The sequence below is a fragment of the Aspergillus lentulus genome, assembly GCF_001445615.1.
Source record: "Aspergillus lentulus DNA, contig: Alt08, strain: IFM 54703, whole genome shotgun sequence".
Classification (NCBI taxonomy): Eukaryota; Fungi; Ascomycota; class Eurotiomycetes; order Eurotiales; family Aspergillaceae; genus Aspergillus; species Aspergillus lentulus.
The window spans coordinates 4423926-4437453 of NW_028322118.1; the positions used below are offsets into that span (position 1 = coordinate 4423926).

The 13528-nt window shown below is 51.9% G+C and overlaps 5 protein-coding genes across 5 annotated transcripts; 2 read left to right on the plus strand and 3 right to left on the minus strand.

Annotated features, from left to right (window-relative positions):
- Positions 1-77: 77 nt before the first annotated feature.
- Positions 78-1087, minus strand: ALT_4626 (TMEM199/VMA12 family protein; the record flags this gene model as incomplete). The annotated part of the gene is made up of 2 exons (XM_033558978.1): positions 78-770; positions 830-1087. 2 exons carry the CDS (start codon positions 1085-1087, stop codon positions 78-80), a joined length of 951 nt encoding a protein of 316 aa, XP_033414869.1.
- A 333-nt stretch (positions 1088-1420) lies between these two features.
- ALT_4627 (tubulin-binding prefolding complex subunit PAC10) lies at positions 1421-2273 on the plus strand (the record flags this gene model as incomplete). Its single annotated transcript, XM_089599777.1, has 4 exons — positions 1421-1440; positions 1545-1826; positions 1891-2095; positions 2151-2273. The coding sequence occupies 4 exons, from the start codon at positions 1421-1423 to the stop codon at positions 2271-2273; spliced, it is 630 nt and encodes a 209-aa protein (XP_089456115.1).
- Positions 2274-3004: 731 nt separating this feature from the next.
- Positions 3005-7365, minus strand: atg26 (sterol 3-beta-glucosyltransferase; the record flags this gene model as incomplete). The annotated part of the gene is made up of 3 exons (XM_033558976.2): positions 3005-3322; positions 3384-6017; positions 6064-7365. 3 exons carry the CDS (start codon positions 7363-7365, stop codon positions 3005-3007), a joined length of 4254 nt encoding a protein of 1417 aa, XP_033414867.1.
- Positions 7366-8577: 1212 nt separating this feature from the next.
- ALT_4629 (DNA-directed RNA polymerase I subunit RPA34) lies at positions 8578-9573 on the minus strand (the record flags this gene model as incomplete). The annotated part of the gene is made up of 2 exons (XM_033558975.1): positions 8578-9313; positions 9368-9573. 2 exons carry the CDS (start codon positions 9571-9573, stop codon positions 8578-8580), a joined length of 942 nt encoding a protein of 313 aa, XP_033414866.1.
- A 379-nt stretch (positions 9574-9952) lies between these two features.
- grc3 (polynucleotide 5'-hydroxyl-kinase grc3) lies at positions 9953-12688 on the plus strand (the record flags this gene model as incomplete). Its single annotated transcript, XM_033558974.2, has 5 exons — positions 9953-9986; positions 10057-10456; positions 10508-10634; positions 10685-10996; positions 11051-12688. The coding sequence occupies 5 exons, from the start codon at positions 9953-9955 to the stop codon at positions 12686-12688; spliced, it is 2511 nt and encodes an 836-aa protein (XP_033414865.2).
- Positions 12689-13528: the final 840 nt, after the last annotated feature.

The following is a 13528-nucleotide window of genomic DNA, read 5'->3' on the forward strand; positions in this document are numbered from 1 at the left end:
ATGTCCAGAGATCTGGAACATGCGGACGAATAAATCCATTTCTTTGTCTTTCAACAGTATGGAATTGTAACTTACAGTCATCCCGCATTATCGTGGCTCCTCTGACTCTCCTTCTCCTCCCATTTCTCCCTCACCCTCCGCCGCACGCCTCCATTCGCACCCCTTCCCCATATCGTCTCCTGACATCCGTCAATCCTCTGGATCCCCTCCTTATCCGTCTTGCCGGCTCGACCACCAACCACATTACTCTCCACTACCTCCTTCCGCTCCTTGATGCGCCTCTCACGCGCCCGCGCCTGGTCAACCTTTTGAAGATAAATCGCATAGATCAACACCTCCGCCACACCCACCATCAGCGCGGCAAACAGGGACACCAGAACCCGCACCGGCTCTGACGCGCCCGCAATCACCCTATTCGCACTTGGTTTGCTGGGTGGCTGTCCTCGCCACAAAGAGGATACAGAGCTCACCAAGATATCAGGGGTACGGAAGCTCGTCAGCGCCCAGTACACACTGAACCCCGTGATGAGCACCGAGAGAAAAATGTTCAGTACCAGCGAAGGGGTGAGCGGGTCTGTGGTCTCCGTATCAACGGCGGGTGCTTTGGAGTCGTGAAGGGCGGAGAGAGTCGGCGTGGAGGAGGAGAAGATCGGCGAGGGCCCGCTGTGCCCTGCTGCGGAGAGTGCGAATGTTGTGGCTGTCATGCGGTTGTAGGCGTCTGCTTCGGCGGCGGCGAGGAGGCGGGCCTTTAGGGCGAGGTACTCGGGACTCTAGTCATCATTTTGGTTAATACTTGGTGCACGCTGGGGAAGAAGAGGGGAGAACGTACAGGTTCAGGTTTCTTAGGCGGAGGGGGGACGTAGACTTTTGTGCCGCGGAGGAGCGAGTTGAGGCTTCTGTCTGGGGTTGGGGCGGAGCTGGTGCTGTTCCCGGCATTGCGGAAGTAGCGTGATAGACGGATCACTTGCTCGTGTGAAATTGGGGAGTCGATACTCAGAGAGTCGGGGAGGTCCAGCTCCTTGCGCGAAGAGGAGGGAACGGCCTCGAGTGCGGAGATGATATGAGTGGTTGTGACGAGGAGGACCATCGTGTTTGTGGTGGGTGGTTGGGTAGATGGGAGTTTCAGTCCATATTTCATCAATAGTTGGTTATATTGCGATACTTGATATGGGATGTTGTCTAGATACTTTTGTAGATACTTGGAGGGATGGAAACTTGGCCAGGCGATAATAACATGACGATGATGGGACCTTGCCCGATTAGGCAAGTGAGCTCCCCCACACCCATCACCTCCAATCAATAATATCACCGGCTTCATCGCCCGCTATCCTCAGATCGGCCCTCTTCGCCATATCGCCCTCTACTCACTTAATATCATACCCTGGGGCTCGGACTTTGCATGCCGTCACCCAACTCCACAATGGCAGAGAAGAAATCCAGGTAAGTTGGAAACGCGAGGGAAAAGAAAATGTTCATCACCCCTCACATGCCCCCCTCCAGTTTACCACACCAGCACATCAGAACTGACAACCACCCAAATCCAGCACCGTAACAACACAAACGAACCCGCGCGGAATCCCCGCCGCCCCCTTCATTGACAATGTTAGCGACTACGTCGCATCGCGCGCAGACGTGGAACCCACCCTGCAGCGCTTCCAGGAGATGATCTCCAAATACCAATTCATGGAACTCAACACCCAGCGCCGAGCGGCAGGTCTCCGCGAGAAAATCCCCGACATCAGGAAGACTTTAGACGTCGTGCGGTTCTTGAAGATGCAGAAAGAAGTAGGTCACCGAGTCCAGTCACCGACCAACACCACTTTGCGGTAATTGCATGCTGAAGAAAGATGGGTAATGGCAGACAAACTCCTCCTCAACCCTCGAAACCAGCTTCGAGTTAAACGATACCCTCTACGCGCGCGCAGAGATCTCCCCCGCCGACACTGACGAAGTATACCTCTGGCTCGGGGCGAACGTCATGCTCGCGTACCCCATCTCCGAGGCCGAGACGATGCTCTCGGAGAAGCTCTCTGCCGCAGAGCAGAGTCTAGCGAACTGTGATGAGGATCTGGAGTTTCTGAGGGAGCAGATTACTGTGCGTACAAGAGTACTGTTCCTTTCCTGTCGAGTTTTGACTGACCCTTGAATAGACCATTGAAGTCGCTACAGCTCGTGTCTATAATTGGGACGTTGTACAGCGGCGGAAAGAAAAGGCTGAAGGCAAGGGGGATGACGATGAAGAAGCGACCGACAAGCGCAAGTCAGGCGGCTAAATGTTCAAAGCCAGTAATGCAATTCCTCAATTATTATCTCATGACGAGCGCCTTACATAGCATTCATATCCGACGAGGAGAGGCCTTTCCTTTTCTCCTCCGTATTCTACGTTGACCAATCTTTTGGGACTGGATTGCTGAAGCGCTGCCGTGTTCATTAATACATCAAAAGCCTGGCGGTCATGGCCATCGGGCGACCACTACCAGGACGGTAGAATCATGTGGCTGATCAGTCATGCTACACGGGATCGAGGATATAAATGGACTTGCCATTCTATTCGCGCGAGATTCAATTCATTCTATCATCAATAACCGCTGACCAAGCGACGTAAAGGCTTCACTTCTTCCGATCGCCAGGATGAAGTAGACTCAATCTGAAGGAATGATCGCGTTGGAAATGACACCGTAGCATCATATATCAAGCACCGTCCAGAAATAACAGTCATGGCTTCTCGAACTGGGAGATACAACAAGATAGCGGAATGCGCCACACAGATGATCATGGTAGGTCAAAACTCCAACACCATGATATCAAACGGTCAAACATTATACTCTATGCAGAATGCACACCGAATCAAGGAGAGCTGGAGTGCCTTCTAAACACAACTCCCTAACCGAATCATTAAACAACGTAGTGGATCGCAATATTAAGAAAGAAAATGTCATCAAATCGTAAGATATCCTGGCGAGGTGGATGTTGCAACTCAGCAACACCGCCCGGTCAGCCGCGTTTAGCGGCCAGTCAATTTCCTTCCCGGTGCAGAATCTCCAGGAACAGAATTGGCAAGCAATCGATCGGGTAGCATATCGGCATCGGAGATCGCCCTATCTCGTAGCCTCCTTGACATCTCCATGTCAGTGTCGTCGCCAACAAACGTCCACTCCTCACTGTCTTCGACATCATCATCAGCATCCTGCTCGGCCGTCGTTTTGGCAGAAGGTGTTGGCGAAAAAGGCGTGGATGAAGCAATGGAGCGCTGGCGGGCAAGCGTTTTGGCGTATTCAAGGTCGCGATAGATAGCCTGGATAGCAGTTGCTACTCCATTCTCCTGTGATCGATTGTTAGCATAACAGTTATCACGTGCAATTGATCGCAAGAATCTCACTTACACTACGGATCCTTGCGCCTAGATCCTGGGCTCTGATGATCATTCGCTCGCTATGGGTGGCTTCCCAGAGCGCCCTCGAGAAAACGCTCACATTAAGCTTTTTCAGGCAAATACCCACGCCCAAATCTTCAACTCTCGACCCAAAAAAGAACTGGTCACCGAAGAAAGGCTTGATGATCGTAGGCACGCCAGCACGCAAGCTCGCCCCAGTGGTACCGGCTCCTCCATGATGAACGGCAGCGTCTATGTGCGAGAAGAGCCAGTCATGCGGCGCAGCCTGGATCTGGTGGATCTCTGGCGGCAGTGGTACTTCCGGCTTAGCACTGGCAGGGTCGCCGAGCCTATCGGACCATCCTTTGGAGAGAATACAGCGAACATCAGCCTTCTGGACCGACTCAATGACTGTCTTGGTGAGTGCCGAAGGATCAGATACAACTATTGATCCGAACCCGATATAGACTATCTTTTTTCCATCTTCGCGAGCACATTGAATAAATTCGGACAGGGCGGTTGGAGGAGTCCAGTCGCTTCCCTCGTTAAGGAACCAGTATCCGGTAATCCGAATCCAGTCGGGGTAGTCCAACGGTGGCGGCACTACCGAGGGAGAGTAGTTATAGAGGAATGGGACTTTGTTCGGTTGCATCTTGTCCAGAGTAGTCGCCTTCAGGCCGAGCTCGTTTTTCCGCCATCTATTCACCTGCCCGGCGATCGCCTTCCAAAAGACGTTGTCAAACATCACGTACGTTATATAGTTGTACGCACCACCCATTCTGTGCTCAGGCACAGCAAAGGCGTGTGGGTAAGCCCTTGTCCGTGACCACGGCATTGTGAAGGCACGAAAGTAAGGGATTCTCAGCGCCTCGGCGATGTGTATACCCGCCATTGCACTGGGTGACTCAATGAGGAGGTCGCTGTCCTGGCAGCTGGCCCATGCCGATGACAAAAGATCGTCAATCCAGCCCCGGAACTTTTGCGACGCCTCTTTGAGAAAGGAATACGTGAACATCCCATTCTCAACGCAAATACGCATGAGTTCCGCTGGGTCCCCTTCCACCGGAGCAAAATCAATGCCATGCTTTCTCACCCATGGCTCGAATTCTGCATGGGTTGCAATCTTTGGCCTATGGCCTTCTGCAAGTAGCCCTTTACATAGGGCTATGTATGGCTGCACATCGCCTCGCGAGCCAATCGTCAGACAGGTGATCCGAAGAGACTCGGCAGGTTTGAAGTTGACGATGGAAGCGCGAGGATCGTCAAAAATCGGATGTAGCTCAGAAGACTCATTCAAGGGCCGCAAGTCATTTTCGCCATAATCATCATATCTGGCCTCTTGAAGCATACGGTGTTCTGCCATCGCTGCCTCGGACTCATTCTGGTCTTGCTCAGCTAGCAAGCCTGACTCTGCCATAAACTTTACAGCCTCCAGACGTTGATGGAGCGTAACAGCGCAGTCATCCCGAGCATCAGACGTACGGAATTCGAAGAATAACTCCTCATGTCCGCGGATAATGATAACAAGACCGTGATAGCCAAATCTGAAGCCTTTCTCCTTTTCAACGTTCTCAATGTCTCTCAGAGGAAGAATCATCTTTGTACGAGTCCCAGGGATAAGACTGCGGAAACATAGCTTCTTCTGACTGACGTATATCTTGCCATAGAGTGGAAGCACCCGGTGCAAGTATGCAAAGTATGTAGCTTGCAGCTTCTCCGTCGGCGGTAGTGCAAAGTGCGCACGGAAACGGTCGCCATAGTTGCAGCCATCCTCCTTGTCTTCTGGATCGACGTCTTGATCATCTGGCAAGACATCTTCTGCCTCGCCATAATGTTTTCGACCACCAGTCCACATTCCCGAGACTTTCTCTATATAGCCCATAGATTCACTGGCCAGGAGATTACTCATTTGCTTTGACCGGGTCCTCAAGTACTCGGCAAGGCCTGCTGCACGCTGGAGAGGATATACCCCGGCTTTGACAAGCTCGTTCAAAGAAGGTGCACCCGAGAAGGATTTAGTTGGATCTTGCGTGTATTGGTCTGATTCACCGGTGGGATCCCGAGCCTCACGTCCACTCGTATCTCCATCCGTTCGTCTGCCATGCTCATCGATCTGTTGACCGGTACTAACATTGGCACGCGTGGATAGTGATCGAGCCGTTTCGTCAGAATCGCGTCGCCCTCTTCTTTCTCCGCCAGAAGGTCTTCTGTCCAGACCATGAATAGTAGGAGATTGAAAGACATCACTGCGATTCAAGATCTGGCTCGCTGATTCTGCCCCATCCGTCATCGATTGCCAGGCGGCTGAAGACTCAGTCCCTTGCTCGAAAGAATTCAATATTGAGTCTGACGAGTCCTGGTGTCGAGTTGCCGGCGATGATTTTATAACATCATGCGCGAGGCTCATATGACTCGTGCTTGCACCCCTTTTCCGCTGCGTCTCAGCTCTGCTATTACCTAGAATTCTGCTCGACCCGCTGGCCAACGACCACCTGTTTCGAGATATGCGGGTACGCTCAGACCGAGGCGACCGGTCCGGTTGCGGCGAAAGGTGTTGAGAAGAACTTTTCAAGAATTGGTTATTGATGAGGCTTCTAAGGAACTCGAATGCTTCTCGGCCGGAGTGGAAGAATGTGAAGAAATACTGCGAACCATGAGCCTTGTGCAGAAGCATCGTAATCAAGACATACCTCATCAATCGCGTACGAATCATCATCCTCAATCACGCGTATTTTGAACGTCTCAGCAAAATCTACCATAGGACTTTCCTCTATGTCTATAACGCTTTCGATCGGGAAAGATATCTTGACGCTCTCCCCCTCGTTGTGTGTCCGAAAAATCACTTTTTGCAGGGCTTTTACCCATTCCTTCGCACTCATGGAGCTATCAGCTCTGAAATAGTACGTTCTCTGGTCTGTAGTGACTTGAAAATCTCTAGGCTCCCTCCCTTTCTCTTTCGGTTCGCCCAACGAGGCAGAAATCCCGTATCGAAGATCGACATGACCACTCGGAAAGTAGAGATTTGACGGGTCGGCATAGTAGGAGAGAACATCACCCTTCAAGGAAAACCAGTAGCGGCTGTACTTGGGGTTCTTTCGACCACGTTTGTGAAGATACCCAGACTTGATAGCCACTGTAGATTTCTTGGGGAGATAGGCGTAAAAGCAGATGTGTCCCTCGGTGACGTACATGTACCCCTGTAAAAGCATGCTCTGGAGAAGTGAGCAGGCATACTCAACGAGAACTTTTTCTGGTTTGTCAAAGCCGAACATATCCATCAGCCTTGTAGAAAGGGGGGACACGGATGCGTCGCGAGGGCCCTTCTCGCCACTTTCATTGAGCGATAATTGGGACCGTTCGGTAGAAGACTCTTTCAAATCAAATTGGGCTTGAGCTTCGACCATACGGCTCAGGATAGGAGCTGCTCGAGGAGTGGCACTGCGCGGCCGTGTAGGAGGTGAACCGCTGGGCATTTCATCGCCCGTTGAAGGATCGGTCTGTGGCTCATCCTTGGAGTTCAACTTGAATGGCCGAAATAATTTATGGTCCGATATTGTCCTTCGATGACGACGGCCTCTTGTACCCGACTCCTTCTCTGGTTTCCCATCTGTCCGCGAACTGGATCTTTGGCTTGAATCGAGGGAGGATGTATTTGCCGACGCGGATGTTCCTTGCCTGGCAGAAGATTCCTTCCTTGGCCGCTGCTCTGTTTCTCCATCACTGTCGCTTGACTCGTCAAACCGCGCATGAAAATCAGACCTGGAGCCAACAGCGGCGATCATCCCAAATATGGATTGTTGCATGTATTGAAGATGGCCCTCGCGAGAGCCAGATCCTCCGGGAGGTGCAGTAAAGTCGACCTGGGCATCGTGATTGTCTTTCAGTCTATCCGGCAAAGCACTGGGAAGAAGACGGCTTGTCGACAAGGACTGTCTGCTTGCGCTGAGCTTGCGGTCCACCCGACGCTTTGCATCGTCCAGAAATGGGCGCATTCTCGACGTAGATCAGTGCCTAAGTGATTCCCTGAGTCCAAAAAAGGTAAAGAAATGCAGCGGTAGATCGCGGCCGCAGCCTTAAGGTACGGAGCGACGAGGTTATGATGACTGCGGTTGAAGGAGTGCGTTGTCCACGGATTTGGTTGGAGGCAACAAGTCAGATGTCACAACCAGGGCTTTGAGCACACCTAGTGTTACAATAGACAGATAATCCTGTCAATCAGTTCACTGGTACACAACAAGCAGCATGCCCTATTAGTGATGAAGAAAAAGGGAATGAAAGTAACGAGATAACTGAACCCTCACCGTCTCTATAGTACTCCAAACTGATAAGGGCCTCCGACAAGATTGTTATCAGTGCACCGAAACGCTTGAGGAGGGTGTCATTAGGGCGACAGAAGTGAAGGGCTCTGAGTCATGCTGAAAAGAAAGACTAAGGCATGATCTTCCAGATGAAGATCCACGAAGCGAAAGAGTTGCAGTAAATGAACAACGTGCAGTGATTCTAAGCAAGTACTTACAGAGAGGACAAGCCCAACGCCCTAGCTTGACCTCTGGCGTCACTTGTCTGTATCAGCTGTTCATCAGTCTCCGGGCCCACCAATCATGGGGATTGCATGTGATTGAGGCACGGTATTCATCCAATCAGAAGCAGCGGGCCATTCCTCAGCTGGCTTATGTCATCGCCCTTTTGATCTGCCTGTAATTTACATTACCGTCGCCTCTCTGAGTCTGAGCTGGACGTGATATGAAGATCGTGGGATGTGGGATGATCAAACAAAACTCCATGTGCCTAAGTCGCGTCTGAGATCTAAGATCATATGATATCTGATTGATCTTTCTGTACTAAGTATTTGCGCTCATCAAGTACCTTTGGGCCTAGTGCAAGCACGAGGCTGATTGCTGGTATCAGTGGCTGTGCAGTGTAGTCCAATTTTGGCTTGGGAACCTGGAGCAACGGAGTCTGGTCGAGAGCAGCACTATAATGTGGATATCTTCAAGGCTGTATAGCTTGTTTTAGATAAATATGGTAGTGCTAGATTCCCGACTTGAGCATCCAGGACTCGATCCTTGGCCCAAAGATGCTTCTTCTTAGAAATCGAAAGATCAGAGTGCAGGCACCATTGGCCATGATGCGCAATCTCGTCAAGTGGACAACTTTTTTCGCTTATGAAAAACATGAAAATACAGTTCTCATTTCGACTTTTATCACGCCTTCTCCTTCTTCCGTTTCTTCTCATCTCGCTTTTTGCTTGATTGTGATGCATCGACAGATTGTTTCTTGGACTTCTTCCTGGGCAAGCCAGCCGATTGGGATCCTTCCACTTCTTCGGCATGCTTCCGTTTTCTTTCCTCGCGCTCGGTCTTTGACTCTTTGGGAAACTTGAAAGCTGGCTTTCCCTCTCCCTCGGACTCTTCCGAACTGGAACCGATCGTCTCTGGCGGACCATCTCCACTACCGACTGGGCGAAACCGCATCTTCAGATGTTTCGGTTGCTTCCTTGGTGGTTTGATCTGATCCTGTGCTGCTGCCAATACTGCATCGTCGGTCCCTAAGCTTTTAGGGATGTTGATCGTTTCTTGTACGTGATATGTAGGCATGGTAGTGGCAGGTGCGCTGTAGTATGTCTGCGTCTTCGAATCGTATAGGAGGAGACTCTTCCCACCCAAGTCGCCCTGGCCAATGTTCTCGGGTGGGATACCATATTGCACGCCCTCGTGCTTGAGTACCGGCTCCCCCTGTAAGATCTTGGCCAGCGAAACCTCTTTGACTTTCGAGAGAGGAAGGAAGGCAGGCGCAGTGATGTGGAAGATTTGTTTACCGCGAAGGTCGGAAAGGAGGGAGGATGTGGTAGAAGATGGAGGTAATTGCTTCTTCGCAGCTTTGAAGCCTGATGGTGGCTTGTAGGGAGGTCTTGGGTAGAGGGAATCGTTTGTAGATGAGCTAGTGCTCGTCAGCTTGACAGTCTCCGAGAACGACGTAAGCGATAGGACCTACGTATTTGAAGCCTTGATCTTCGGGGACGAAGGGACACTCTCAGAATCGGAGCTGGCCGAATCTTCCGACTCAGAACCTGAGCTTGAGGAGTCTTCAGTGTCGCGATCGGATTCCGACTTCTTTGTTGGTTCGGGCGATGTCGATCTGCTGCTCGAACTGCTTTCGCTGTCCGAGGCAGTCTTCTTAATCGACTTGGCTGGCGCCATTGCGCTTCGACAGAGCTGTCTGTCAAAGGAAGCGTTTGAGATTTCGATGCGGAGTGGTCGGGACTTGCAGCCTCGGCCTGCTGGCTGCGCTCAAGGTATATTTGCAAAATGCCAATAAATCAATATAATTTCTTTCCGAACAGAGTCATATGTGTATGATTAATAAAGTTTTGGTGAAGAGCTGACTCCGCAAGTCGTGAGGTTATTCGGCCGCGGAATCTGGTGAGCGACAACTTTTTTTTTCTCCTCCGCGGAGCACAGACCACCATCTAAAGTCCGCAATCCGCGATGATATGAGATTTTTGTGGTGCCGCCTTTCCATTGAATACATACTTTTGTTTTCATAATCTTGAGCCAATTGCGCCCAAAATTGTATCTCATGAAAAGAAAAGCCGAGAAGCAGCAGGCGACTGGTACAGACTCAATCTCCCTCCGTGCTCCTGCTCAATCTGAAGCCGATAGCTAACTGAAACTCTATCTTAGCTCCGGTCAGCGCTTTTGCGGCGCGCAAAGCTCGGCAACAGCAAGCGCAGCCTGTAGAGCCAGAGAAGACCGTGCAGAATGAACCTGTCGTCGAGCCGCCATCCAAAAGAGCGCGGCGGTCACCTGAGGAGGGCGCCGCGAGGCAGGCCGCTAACGGAAACGATCGGGTACAGACGAGGCGCTCTACGAGGAGGAAGGCAGAGAGCTTGAGCTCTGTTGAGCTGGCTGAAAAGCAGCCTCACAGGTCTGCTGGTGCCACACGAGCACATATTTCGGAGCGGACCCAAGCTCCGGAGAAGGGAGGTGCTGACACCTCCGACGCCGCCGAGGAAGCGGATGAGGATATACTGGAGCAAGAAAATGGTGTGGGAGCCATTGCTGTAGAGGATGATGCTGAAGGGTGAGTGTAGGAATGTCGTTTCAGAAGAACACATGCGCTAACTCTCTACAGTTATGAATCCCCGGTCGATGACCTCCCGCAGATCCAGGATTTTCCACTCTCAAAGACACGGTTGAACAAGAGCAATATCGTCTCTAGTGATGAGCATACACTCTGTGTTCGTATCAAAGAGAAGATGGTATGAAACAGCATGAGACATGTATATGTGCTGTACTAATGGCAAACTAGACCCTCGTGTTGTTGGGACATTACGACCTTTGGGTCAAGCGAGGAGTGATTAGCCTGATGGGCGCAAAGCTTCATCCTTCGCCACGGCTCTACAGGGTTTACGCGCCGTCTACGCAGTCGTTACCCGTCATCAAGTGTGTAGCTGGGGTTGATGGCGAAGCTGAGATTGAAATCAAATCATGTAACAGTGGCATCTATCGACTTAGGCACTTTTCGCCATTGTATCAGCGGATATGGAATGGGAAGAACACACCAGCGGACAAACTGACATTGAAGAAAGCTTCTGCGTCCACCAAGAGAACTTTCTCAGTGGTACGTGTTCTCCTTTCTAGTTCATGGGTCTATCTGCCACCTAACTGCTGATAGTTATATACTTCATCCGACGACTCCTGGAATCGTCATCTGAGGCCACTACATCTTGAAAATCAATGGAGCTCCGCGATTAGATCGCTCTCGCAGCGAGGGGGACGATTGAAAGTCCTGATCTGTGGTCCCAAAGCATCAGGGAAATCAACCTTTAGCCGCTACCTCTTGAATCATCTTCTCAGTCCAGCGCCGCAAACCGAAAATAACTACCGGAATACTGATGGAGTCGCTTTCCTGGACCTTGATCCTGGGCAGCCGGAATTCTCTCCGATGGGACAGGTTTACCTGGCACACCTTCGCTCTCCGTTCTTTGGCCCGCCGTTCACCCATCCATCGTTGGCTGAATCCCAGGATGGTTCGATCATCCGGGCCCACCACATAGGAGCGACATCTCCAAAGGAAGACCCTGACCATTACGTTTTGGCAGCGATGGATCTTATGGACCGCTATCGAGCCCTGTTGGCAAGCTACCCTCAATGTCCACTCATTATCAATTACCCCGGATGGATCTTCGGGCTCGGTCTCGAGGTCGCGACATGGCTAGTGAAGTCCTTGGGTTTGTCGGATGTCGTGTACATGAGCGAGAAAGGCCCGGCCGAGGTCGTGGAGCCCCTCGGCCAGGCTGCCCAGGAAGCTAGAGTTCCTCTGACCACGCTGCCGTCTCAGCCGACCGATTTTGTCAGCAGGTCAAGCGCTCAATTACGCTCGATGCAAGTACAATCCTACTTCCATATGTCGCACCCAAGCGAGACACATAATCCACAATGGCTGGATACAACCATGTCCCGAACTCGACCGCTCGTTGTCGACTACGCCGGGCCACGGCAAGGCATTCGTGGAATAATGGTGATGGGCTCTCAGATTAGCCCTGACCTTCTCCATGAGGCCCTGGAAGGAGCGCTCGTCGGCGTTGTTGCCGTTGAGTCTCCCAATGCAATCATGGGCCAAGCTGATATAGCCGGATTTTCGCGTAGCACTCAACGGGACGCGACGCAAGGCACAGAAGATCTGTCAGATACCGCTTCAGATGTCGACATGAACGACGTTACGGATGCTTCCCACGGCGACGCCGCTCCTACATCGTCCTCCTCTTTTGAATCAATGATAACACGTACCCCGAACGAAGATCTACCCTATCTCTTCGTCGGCTCCGGGAGCTGCAACCCTCTCGACCCCAAGGCCTCAAACTGCCTGGGTCTGGCCCTCGTCCGCTCCATCGACGTTTCATCCCGCAAGCTGGAACTCATCACTCCAATCCCGGGATCCAAACTTCGGGATGCTCTGGAACAGGGCCACGGCATCGTGCTAGTTCGCGGCATGCTGGATAACCCCAGCTGGGCCATCAGCGAAGACTACTACGCCGCGCGGGCTGCGGAAAAGCGCCACCAGGAACTTGTCGCCAAAGCACGCAAAGAACCCGACACTCGGGATGGACAGGACGCAGCGGGTGACGCAGACACGCAAGGCATGGTGTCTGCCGTGCTCAGGGACCGGATACGGCGCGCTAGCAACGTGCCTTGGATGACAGTGATAGAGGATAACAGCCGGCGGCACCGGGAAGCCGCGCAGCGGGAGAAGTCTCTGTGGAAGTTACGCAAGAAGGCATACCCCGGTAGCGAGAGTGAAACCGACTGGTAGCTTTGCTCGTCGCGGTAATACAACAGTTCACGTTTACTCATTTGATTATTGTAACTTACCGCTATAGTAGCGGTGCCTGTCCATTTACCTGAAACCGCGGAGTAGCGATCTTCATCTGCAGGAGGCCTTTCCACCCCGCTGCCAGATCTACGTATCTTGGCAACAAATTGCCCTCGGGGAGGAAAAAAGGGCATCTAATGAACGAATACGAACGCCTTCCGCCATAAACAACCCCTGGTCATACATACGGTAACTCATAAACCCCACCCCCCCCCATTATGCCCACGGGCAAGTCCCCTACCGAAAGACAGACGGGAGGCAGGCGGCAGGCATTCAGCCACCAAAAGCAAATATCAACTGAGCTGCTGGTCGTCCATTGAGAAGATTACCGCCGGGACCTTGAACATGCACATGTATCTACACGAAGGAGATCACCAGGTGACTGATTGACTCTTGATGCCCAAATCGTGCCCCCTGAGATTCCTGCAGGTGGCTGGACGAGAGCGGGTCTGGGGCTGGGACTGCCCCCTTGTGCAGGGTGCATTGCCTTCCTGCAGGTTGCGAAGATCAACTCGGAACTGGAGACTCGAGATGTCGCAATGTAATGAAATGTGACTGGTCACTCGGGATCTCGTTTATCAGGAGATCATCTGCGCTGCGGCTGCGGCGGGCGCGCTACGGGAGAGATCTATCTACGGTGTCAATGTCAGCCTGATCGTTGTCTGAACCTTGTAGGTGTAGAGTACCTAGTAAGGAAAATTACTATGATGCTAGAGATTATGCTCCGTGTGAATGATATACGTCGCTGGGGTTGTTGCACAATCACTAAGCTGATATAAT